General features: G+C 27.9%; 1 protein-coding gene and 1 long non-coding RNA gene across 2 annotated transcripts in view; one reads left to right on the top strand and one right to left on the bottom strand.

Moving 5' to 3' along the window:
- Positions 1–6243, top strand: part of LOC105626725 — a 10935-nt gene extending 4692 nt beyond the window's left edge. The window contains exons 2-7 of the mRNA XM_012208021.1: positions 3223–3963; positions 4390–4623; positions 4700–5076; positions 5390–5641; positions 5718–5895; positions 6205–6243. Of these exons, the coding sequence (XP_012063411.1) occupies positions 3223–3963; positions 4390–4623; positions 4700–5076; positions 5390–5641; positions 5718–5895; positions 6205–6243 (1821 nt within the window). The remainder of the gene's footprint in view (positions 1–3222; positions 3964–4389; positions 4624–4699; positions 5077–5389; positions 5642–5717; positions 5896–6204) is intronic.
- On the bottom strand, positions 5187–5753 carry LOC105626724. The gene is made up of 2 exons (XR_001046531.1): positions 5701–5753; positions 5187–5533 (listed from the first exon to the last, which is right to left on the bottom strand). It is a non-coding gene; the product is annotated as an uncharacterized LOC105626724 (long non-coding RNA).
- Positions 6244–12264: the final 6021 nt, after the last annotated feature.

Below are 12264 nucleotides of genomic sequence, written 5' to 3'. Positions count from 1 at the left end.
TATATAATATTAGTAACTTTAAACATAACAACATAGTCAAAACTTTTTTTAATGATTTCAGACTAATATCACTTTTGAGATCAAGCGCCGAGCTTTACAATAAAATAGTAATGAAGTAGGTAATAGGCATGAATACTATTTTAATTTCAAGCCAAAAGTATCCGATCCTGAACAAGGTATATATCATGAAACATGTCGGAATGAATTCTGATCGGAATTTTTTCTAGAAAATACAATAGAAATTTAGGGAATAATTGAATAATTCTGATCGGAATCCATTCCGACTTGTTCCATGATAGATGCCCAACTCTGTTTTAAGTAAACAGATATAGAGGAAAACTCTCTATTATGAGATAGGCGTCTAATATGAGATTTCTGCTAAATAATAAATGCTATCTATCTGTTCTATCATGAATTTATTGTTCTTGGATTGAAAACTATTTAATATAGAGCCAAAGTCGGTCTTTTTTTAGCTTGAAATTGAAATATCGATATCGATATTCACGCCCATTCCTCATTTCATTGCTGCTCATAAAGCGCGATGCTCGGTCTCATGAACGACACTAGTCTAAAATCGTTAAAAATTTTTGACTGTGTCTTTCACTATGTTTGAAAGTATTCTGTTATTCATATTTTTATAGTTAGAATAGAATTTATTACATATACTTCAGCATATTTACAGCCAAGAAGGAGACTTGGTTTACATAAATTCTTAACTCATTCATACATTCATATCTCGTTCGGAAGCTATCGCACATATGTTATTATAAAAATGTTTGCTTATCCCTTTACTTTCTTACTTTTTTGGTTAAACCCTCTGACTTCGCTTCTTTATCTACTTTATTTCATTTTATTTCTTTTCGCTTTATCCGCTTTTCTCTTTTAGTTATCTTCTAATGTTATATACTCTCTTTCAATACATACATACATTATCTCTATATCACACTCGCATCGTCTATTATTATTATCACATTATATTTATATCTTACTTTTCTTTTCTTTCCGTATCTTCCCTCTATTTCCTCCTTGTCCTCTTTTGATTCCTTCATCTCTCTTATTCTTTTTGCTATCTCTCTCTTTCCATAATTTCCTTATTATTTCCCCTTTTACCTCATCTAACTTTTCATCATATAGTTAATTATAATAGTAATTTTTCGCGTATTGCTATTAAGTGTATAATAATAGATCTGTTTCCTGTGGCTAAACTAGTGTACACTTTTGGAACTTAAAACGAGATAGATATACATTTGATATTTGTCAAAAGTTGAAAGCGAGAAAGAGAGTTCTAGAAGAGTCTAGTACAGGAAACAGTCCTAATATATAGTGCGAAATGTATTGTCATATTATCGTTCCTATAACTATATATACACATTGTAATTGTACTTCCGCAATCTGCTTAGTTAAAATCAAAAAATTATTTTATTTTCATATTGGAAATTTACAAACGCGTAGACGTTTATAACTATTATAGTGGGTCTCAAAATTACCCCTATATAATAGTTGTAATTTTACACAAAAATTTTTTACAATGCATAGCACTTGAGACTAGAAAGCTCTTAGGCTTATCTGCTATGATTAGTAGTCATCGATTTTAAAAAAGTTACTTTCTCAAGTAATGAGTAACTTATTACTTTTAAAAATTGTAACTTTCCATTTCCTAGTCATAACCGATATACTATAAGTCTGTTTTTTATTGCTGCACTCTCTGAACTAATGCAATAAATTGAAGTGAAACAAACGTTTCTGTTCCTGCGCTAGATTATTCTAAAATTCTTTTTTTCGCTTAAAAAAAAATATCAAATCACTCACTTTAAGTTCCAAAAGTATACACTAGTTCAGTCACAGAAAACAGACTCTTATGTTTGTGATCGTAACTCATGTGAAGTTGAGCGTGTGTATTGTATTAGAGCTGGAAACACAAAAGTAAGCATCTTATTGACAGAGAGAAGTTCTGCTATTAGTATTTTCAAACCGAACGGGTTTGCATCGACATAGATTTTTTTTAATAATATCACATTCTGTACTGATTGAGCACATAATCAACCAATAGTAAAGCATGTGACGTTATTAATCTAACTCAGGTCGGTGATTAATCAAACTCGCTTAGTTCGAAAACACGCCTATATACATATAAAAGAGAAAGTTTAATTGAAATTAACATCATTCGTTATTCCTTTTTATTATTTCTTATTTTAAATTTAGGTAACATTATAAACACGCTATTGATTCCAAAATACGAAAATAATGAAAAATCTTATATTTAATTTATTAAATAAATTTATAAGTGTTTATTTTTTAGTAGTATTTCGTATTTTAGTTTCGTATTTTTTTCAAAGATGTAAAAGGTTCGAAAATTTTTAGGCCCAAAAGGGGCCTTTCTTAATCTGACTGTTTGTCATTGTAAAAAAAGATTTTAGAATTTGGATGTCTTAAAGTTTCAATGAGATGTACTTTTAAACTTTATTTATTATTTAATAAGTAAATATTTGGCAATAAATTATTCAGACAGTGACAGAGTAAGATCATACTAACAGAAAAATACGGGATATGTTGAATTGCTTAATTATAGAATTAAATTTGATGATCATAAAACCGTAAGGCATGGAAATCGTAATGAAATATCCAGAGTATTTCTAATATGAAATAATCTATGCTTCTATTGTACGTTAGTGAAAATCGTTGCTAAAGTATAAATGTTACTGTACAATAATAAAAAACACAATCGGAATAAACATCGAGCCTCTTTCTACGATGCTTGGTTCCAACTATCTGAAGACAAGTTCTGGGTACAATGCATCGTATGCTCCTTTTGCGCATACACTGGCTGTATTTTAAAAATATTAAATATATTCTTTAATTGCAATAATTAATTGATGTACTTTGCGGTTTATTATCGATTTCTCGGGGTATCTCGTATTAGGAGCAATTTTTTGATTTTTCGATTTGCTCACTTTTACATTTCTTTAATTTTCAAAAAAAAGATTTGAATTAAATTTTACATAACATTATATTAAATTTTACATTATCTTAAAGCTTATTAAATTCTCTTCAAAATGACTTATTATTTTTTTAAATTCTGCCCATAGACTGCTAGCATTTACCCAAAATGAACTCTGTGTCTCATAGTAGAAATCTTTCCTCTATAGTTTCAGTTTTATTATATTATAATAATATATAGAAATAAGAACAAAGATAAACATTAATTAATTATTTTCTTTTTAGCAGCAGTCACCGATACTAACTCAAACAAAACTCATTGCAATGTACGATCCAAGTAAAATGAATTGTAAAGTAGAGCAACTAGAAAAAAAAGATGCAATAGGAATTAAAAAATTCAAAATACATACATACATGGACAAGATGGAAGAAGTAATAAACAATGCTGAGCAAAAAGAAATAGTATTAAATGAAAAAGCTACTAAAATATTTGTCAAATTAATACCTATGTTTCCAACTGTAAAAACTAGTTTTATTAAGAAATTATGTTATGACGTGAAAGATGATGGGAGAGATGAAGTAACATTAGTTGCTGCTTTAGTTGAGACGCTACTCAACTGTGATCAAAAAAATTTATCGGTAGAACAAGTAAAACCATTAGAGACACAGGCAACAACTTCGAAATCTTATGATATGAATGAACAATATGCGGATTTACTGATGATATTTCCTGAAGCAGATCCCGTATACTTAAGAAAAGTAGCTGAGGAAATATATAGTGATCCCGAACGGATAAAACAATTTGTTCAGTCAAAATTAGAAAACCCTGATTATCCAACGCGAGCGCAACATCTGGCTAAACAAAAGATTACTCAACAACAAAAGCAGTATACTACGGATTTTCAAGTAAAACAGTTCTTAGAGATATTTCCAGATCCATTTGCGTACTTCGAAGATGATAAGAGGAAATGCGAATTCAATCCGCACGCAGTAGATTTTCTCAAATATTACTTCAGTAAAATGAGGGTATGTTTAATTTAAGATACAATTAAGATATTTTTTTAGTCCATATTTATAATTTTTTAAATGGATTTTCGACGAATATTGGATTTATCATGATTCATAATAAACAGGACAGTATCATGATGTAAAGTTTTGAGTATATTGTATTTCTTTACGAAGCTCAATAGCTTGATATATTATTAAGTTACTTTAAATTTATTTATATTTATAATTTTGATTATCTTTGTCGTAATTAAATTATAATAATTTTCCTACTTAAAATTTTTTATACATATATGTACATATATGTGAAATAACAGATAAACTTAACTAATAAACTTAAATCTTTTGCTTAGCGATACTGCATTATAGCTGAGCTATTCAATATCTCGATATTAAATAACAGCTAAATATATAATGATGATATATGTAAAGTTATCTTTTTTGCAGGTAAACACTTTGGTGAAGGCATATAGTCAGTATATGAATAATTTAAGTTTAACTGCGAAGGCTCTGGAGGCGTTAAACCCTGATATGAAAACTAAACGATATTGTAACAAGACGACTGTAACAGAAGATATACCGTTTCTTCAAGAATGTGCTTTTATACAACATAAAGCAGAGCTTAAAAAATATCTAGATGAAGTGAAAGCAAAAGAAGAGCAAGAATTTAATGAACTTAAAGTAATGCTTTAAAATAGAAATCAAAATTATATTTTAGATTCATTTTTATTTTTCGTAATTTAATTTCTTTTTTTAGGCAAAAAATGAATTGCTTGAATGTCAATGTTGTTATGATGACGAATGTATGCCATCAAAGTGTTCCACGTGTGAGGATGGTCATATATTTTGCAATTCATGTATTATACGGAGTACAGACGTGGTATTAGGAGACGGCAATACGCGCGTTGATTGCTTATTGCAGTGTGGTTCTGAATTTCCATTATCTATACTTCAGCGAGTATTACCGCCAACTAAATTTAGTATTCTGCTTTGTAAGCGACAAGAAGCAGAGGTAATAGCTGCTGGAGTCGATGGTTTAGTATCTTGTCCCTTTTGTCATTTTGCATCTATACCACCACTCGAAGATAAGATTTTCAAATGCCTTAATCCAGAATGCATGAAAGAATCTTGTCGGTAAGTATAATTTTATTACTTCAATTTTGATATTGTTATCGAATCTTATTATTATTAAAATTCGGTCTGATTAAATTAAAACGATTTGGAATAGTTTAAAATATACAAAATACTTTTTATATTTTGTTTATTGTCTTTGTTTTAACATGAATTTGTGAAGAAATATTACATGAGAGATATATATTGCATTTTAAAGTATTGATCTTTTTAAACAAAATATTATATATTTAGAAATATTTACAAAATATTTAGAAATAAATGCGTGATTGTACATTACTAAAATTATTACATTAATAAATTGTTTTGATATTAGATTATGTAAGGAACTTAATCACATACCATTGAAATGCAACGAAAAGAAGTCAGAATCTGCACGTTTATATTTGGAAGAGAAGATGACTCAAGCTTTGGTACGAAAATGCTATCGTTGTAGTCGAATGTTCTTTAAAGAAGAAGGCTGTAACAAAATGACTTGTGTCTGTGGCGCTCAAATGTGTTATATTTGCGATAAACCAGTTACTGATTATAAGCATTTTCAAGGTCAAGGAGCAGAACGTTCAAATCTGTGAGTTTTAATACTAGACAGTTTAATGTTATTGTTTAATTAAATCAAAATTATCTTACATTTTCTTTAAACGTAGTTGCCCACTGTGGAGCGATGATCGTCGTCTGAATGCTGAGGGAGTAATCAAAGTATGTAAAGAAACTATGAAGCAAATTAAAGAGAAAGATCCTCATGTCGATATAAATGTGGATGCACTTTTACCAAAACTACCGCCTAAAAGCAAGGGTCCTCATGAAGATATTCAAAATGCAATGGTACATATATAGTAAAAAATGTGCAAAAGATCGTATATTATTGAGTAGCCAAATAATGTAAATATAATTTAATTCTAGATTGATTATATCATATAAAATTTGAATAACGTAATATCTAGCCATTATTAGCAATCTGGAAAATGTAATAATAATTAAAAAATAATTCTAAATATGTACACATAATATTTACATTCTAAATCATGGATATATTAAGAGACAAGATATTTTAATAGTATATATTTAATATTTTTTAAAAGTATACATTTTGATTTAATCATATATCAACATTTAAAAATTATTCCTTTTCAGATGGGATTACGAGATAGGATTGCTAGACAACTGCAATAACAACTTTGCGTTACTATTAAGAAAACATATTTGTTAATTATATTGTTTTAAAATATTATTTACAGCATTATTATATATCATTAATAGCATTTATATTACATATAATTTACAAATTTATTCTTAATACACGTAATTAATTAAGGTAGTATTTTGTGCCAACAGTTGCTAGTCCTATTCAGTTATATGCAGCCATACGTAATTATAAGAATGGAAGTACAAAATACACATAAATAAAATGCAGAAGTAAATATATAATTAAAAATTGAGGAATTGGACGTAATGAACAGTTTTGAAGAAAATGTGAGCATAAATGATGTCATAAAGTTGCAATAAATGGAATGAACGTAGAAACATAAAAAAAGCAAGATGTATGAATTTTATCTTTGATTAATTATAATACCGAGATGTAACATTAAAAAAGATTTAATTTTCACCATTATATCTTCAATTCCTCAATTTATTTTATAACTATAAAGCATCATAAATATTAAGCAACTAATATTTTAATTTACATAATTTAATGTTTTTATATGATATGAAACCACAACACATTTTTTATGAGTTCACTAATGAAAAATATATTTGTTCCTATTTTATAGCAATCATATTAATCCTTTCTTTATTTTTTTAAGTTATTACTAGATTATTTACTAGAACAATGATGTGCAATCTGTGATTCGCCTGTGATTTTTACCTGCCACATCATAGTCGAAAATATAAAATCATTTATTATATTACAAATAAAATAAATATGCGCTCCACGAGAGTTTACATTCCTAAAAATAGCTCTTTAAACATGATTTTATAGAAGGTTGAACATTACTGTACTAGAATAATTACCAAATATTAATCATTATAAATATTAATCATTATATTCATCTTTACTTTTCTTTTAATTCTTAATTCTTTTTAAGGTTTTTTACCGTTTTCTTTCTTTGTCCAAAATGTAAGTTTATGCGCAGAAAGCGTAAAAAAGTACAAAGAGTACAAAAAAATGCAGAGTGCTACAATTGAAAACTTATTAAATAATAAAATGTTATATCTCTGTGATGTATATGTATGCGGTGATATGAATATGCGCGCGTTTTACATAAATAAATTCCTTTATTTTTATCGAAATGACAATTTCGATTTCATATGAATGTCTATTTACAAAGATTGAAAAAATAGATTTTTTACAAAACAATTTTTTTATGAAAGATTTAATTTATTTATTTTATTGATTAAATTATAATAAGATATTTATGATAACAGAACGGTGATCATCAGAAATTTGAATTCGCTAAGGAATAACGATTTGCTTATTCAAACAAGTAAAATAAATATGAGAATTAAGAAAAAGAAATGTATTTTATATACAAATATTGAAGAATTGCTGTAATTTTTTTATATGTTAATGTGAAATTTGATGATGACTTGAATATTATTCACACATGATTAATTACTTATAATCTATATACATACATTTTGTTTATTGCACTGATGATCTCGGATAACGCAGATTTTAGAATATGATGTATTAAATCGATGTATATTGAAGAAGTATAAATATTAATTTTGATAATGATAAATAACAATAAATAACAATTACATTTAAAATTTAAGAATTTTTTTTAAAATTCATAATCTGCCGCTAGCAACCGGTAATTATAGCAGTTATTGACATTTAAGTTAAATGCCATTTAAGTTAAAGCTTGGCATTCGTGGGATTCCAGTACAATACGTGTCACTCTTTCGTATTTAGTTTCTGGAAAATAATGGATCGAAGAATATTGGCAAAGAATATATAAATGGATCGAATGGATCGAAGAATATATAAATGTTCACGGAAATAAACTTTATCTTTTGTGTCAAGGTTGTTTCTTGTTATGTGTAGTAATGAGAACGAGGTACAGATGGACATCGGCAAACAATTTTGTGATATAATGAACGTCTTTATATCGCTGGATGGTTTGAAGCTTAAACGATAAGATAATCACAGATAAATGATACTCTCGGATACAATTTCCTCAATTTCGTACAAATTATAAAAAATTATGAAATTTTATAAATGGAACTAATATTGAATAGCTGAAACCAGAATCAAACGAAATATAATTCATAATCCTTTCATTTCCTTTCTTTCCGTGTATGATACGATACATCTTTGCATATCATTGTATCAAAATTTTGATAGACAAGAATGCAATGAAGCAGGTCTACATTAATATGCGCAATTATAATATGATACACAAAATGAACAAACAACAAATCTATAATTATATATTGTTTTATATATATATATATATATACTGTTTTCAGAGATAAGAACAGGAAAGGGAAGAGAAGAAAAAGCACTATGGTAAGCACTATGGAAAAAGCGATAAAAGAAGAAAAGATCAAAAGAAGCAAGAGAAAAAGAAGAAATAAAATGACCTGCTTGTTAATGTACATTAACGTACGCTAGAGCCGGTTTTTCCCGTACGTGACGAAATTGAATGTTCTGGTTGAAGTTCATTAGTTATTTTCTGAACTTCCATCTCGACTCGATAAAGAACGGAGCAAAAGTTCATTTCTTACGACCGATCGATCGTCTTATTTTATCGAGAACATCCAGATAAGGCATGATCGAATAACGTCGCCAATATCAGACGAAGGAAGTTGCATTCTTTTTTTCGAACACTTGTCTTTGTATCCTGAACAAGTTCGCCGAGTGGCTCAATTTATTTTCAGAAATGGCATGCTGAGCTAAGCCGCTTGTATAAAACATGTTGAATTTAAAATTAATAATTAAGAAAAAAATACAAATGAATAACAAATATGAGATGACAGATTTATTAACGAAACATTTATGCGAATTTGAACTTTTCGAGCTTTTTATAAAATGCTCGGCATTTTCGAATAAGCCTGTTGTGTGTGCAAAATATCTGTCGACGTCAACATCGGGGCAAATTGAACAAATTATTCGCCGTTAGAGAAGATAAAACAACGAAAACAAAATCAAATGCGGATAATTGGCATTTATTTTCTGGCCTCTCTCTCTTTCTTAGTTTATAACGTGATTGTATCATATCTCAGCAAACTTAGACGAGGTCTAAAAAAATAAACGAGGGATAAAAAATAAGCGAATTTTTTTAATTATTTGGAGCGTTTAGTGATGTGCGGGTTACAGCATTATACTATTAGAAATGTAACCACAAGTTTCCTTTACATGTAAATGAAGCTCGTGGTTACGAATGAAAGTCTGATTTGACTGAAAATTAAGTTACAGTAATTACTTAAATGTAATGAACGTGTACATTAAATTTCATAAATTGAAAAATACATTAAATTTTTATGTATATGTACACAAATATACTTTTTATTTATAAATACATTAAATTTAATGTAATATGAAATTAAGTTTAAATTGTAACTTAAAATTTAATGAAATTTAAGAACATTTTTAACAGTATATTGTACAATCGTTATAATCTTTCGAGTAACTGGCTTTTTTTTAAATTGTTTACATCTCATTTCAGAGTTATTTGAGTGCAACGTGTTTAGTGTTCGTGGCGATTTTTGCTTCGAAATGAATTTTTACAATTTTTGCCTCAAGATCAAACAATCGTCAGTACTATGATGGCGTTTTCAAAAGATTGCGCGAAAAAATTCGCAAAAAGATCACAGTTGTGGCGAGACAACTCATGGTTCTTTCACTATGACAATGCGTCACTTAGCCTTATCAATTCGCAAGTTTTGTGCCAAAAATCAGATGACTGTCCTCTCCCAGCCTCCCCAGATCTTGCTCTCTACGATTTTTTGTTCCCAAAATTAAAATCAATTCTCAAAATAAAAATTCAGTTCGAGAAGAACACTAAAACACGTTGCACTCAAATAATAATAACTCTGAAACTAAAGAGATGTAAACAATTAAAAAAAAAAGCCAATTACTCGAAAGATTATAACAATTGTGCTACAAATCGCTAGAATGCTTCGTTGCCGAGTAATTTAAAAAGTTTGCTTATTTTTTCATCAGATCTTGTACATATGTATAATAACTATCATATAATACATATATGTTTTTTTATATCTATATGACAATTATATTCGATATTTGGTGAATACAGTTAAAAATCCCTCGCATAATAAATCTACTTGTAATGCAGTGTAGATACACGTGTGATACTAAGCATCTATCATGGAAAGAATCGGAATAGATTCCGATCGGAATTATTCAATTATTCCCTAGATTTCTATTGTTTTTTTAGGAAAAACAGAATATTTCCGATCAGAATTCATTCTGACATGTGATAGGTACTCTGATCACGTCGAGAATTCGCGTTATTATGAGAATTGAGACTCGATCTATGCAATAATAGAGACTCGTGTAGAGACGAGTTTGTTTTTATAGATACATAACAGTTAGTGTAACAAAAAGACTGTGATACGATTTATGACTGTGTGTATAATCAGCATGCGCACTACAGGCATAAGGTAACACGTTCAATAATACTGATCAGTAATACTGAATCAGTAATATTGACAGTATGCATCAATATTTTTAGTATTTTTACAACCTACACAATCAGTATTATGGACAATATATTTCATTTTAATTTTACGTACAATATCTATTGCACTGTGACATACTGCGACATGGATCTTAATAACACTGGATGAACTTTGAGAATCAAAATCTAAATCATTATCAGTATCCTATATTTTATGTCAATCCATTAAATATTAACCACACACGATCAATAATACTGTCAGTATTTGTTAATGATCATGTAAGGTCATCTGTATGATAGAAGTCACCACATCATTTCAAAGAATTATAGACGGAGGAGGAGGAATAAAAAGAACATCGAGATCAATTCAATCATGAGGTTAATCGTTTCGCATTTTCTGAATAATCACTGTGTGTATATTCCATTTCTTACAAATTTAATATCATTAAAGAAATTATCCTTTATGTTGAAAACAGAGCTGATATATATATTTTATTCAATGTATAATTAATGACTTCTCACGAATTCGTAAATTTTAATTGATATGAGGTGATTATTAAATTCCACAAAACTTACTGGATGTCCGATAAATTTTAACAAACGCTCGTGTGTAGATAGAGCGGACTAAATTAAATCGAAGAGTCCTTTATTATTTTGCAATTTTCACAACTTTTTTTTTACCTAATGAGTTTTTACCTAATGAGAAGAATGCGGCAGAACGTCTAAAATCGTATAAAATAGCTGTAAGATATCGGTTTTAAAAAATTTTTTAAGAAACATCTTTAAGATATTTTATAAAGAATTCTAAAAGAAATCTTAAAGTTAAATCTTACGCGTCGATTTTATCTGTTATTATTCGACAATCTTTAGAAATTAATGTTATCTTGTTGACTATTGCGAAGTTACAAAATGGTAGAGGACTTTTCGATTCAGTTTAATCCACCTCAGGTAAACAATTTTTTATACAATGAATATGTATAAATATGTATAAACATATATAAACACCCATAAATATTCTTAAACATGTATAATTATATATGAAATATGTTCATACATCCTTCTTTCTTTTGTAAAATTACTTTTTAATGTAATAGAAATAATAATAGTAATGCGAAAGCATTAAAAATAATTAAAAAAAATAATTTTCACGCTATTTGTTTTAGGAAAAATCAAGTTTGAAGAAATGTAAAAAAATTATTTATAAAATTATATATAAAATTATATCCATAATTACGTATGAGCAATTTTTTTACATTTTTTTAAACTTATTTTTTTCCAAAACAAACAATGCAAAGTTATCCCTTTATTTTTGATCTTTTTACATTACTATTATTTATATTACACTAAATAGTAATTTTGCAAAAGAAAGAGGAATGCCTATAACATGGACATTACATATTATATATATATATATATATACATATATATATATATATATTAATATTATGTATGTTATACATATTCATATATATTCATGCATGAAAAATTTTTTATCGGGTACTATCTAGACGCTTTGTCAAAATTTATCGGATACGCTCTATGTGTGTGT

Source organism: Atta cephalotes, assembly GCF_000143395.1.
Source record: "Atta cephalotes unplaced genomic scaffold scaffold00006, whole genome shotgun sequence".
Classification (NCBI taxonomy): domain Eukaryota; kingdom Metazoa; phylum Arthropoda; class Insecta; order Hymenoptera; family Formicidae; genus Atta; species Atta cephalotes.
This window is presented reverse-complemented; position numbering and strand designations above follow the sequence as displayed.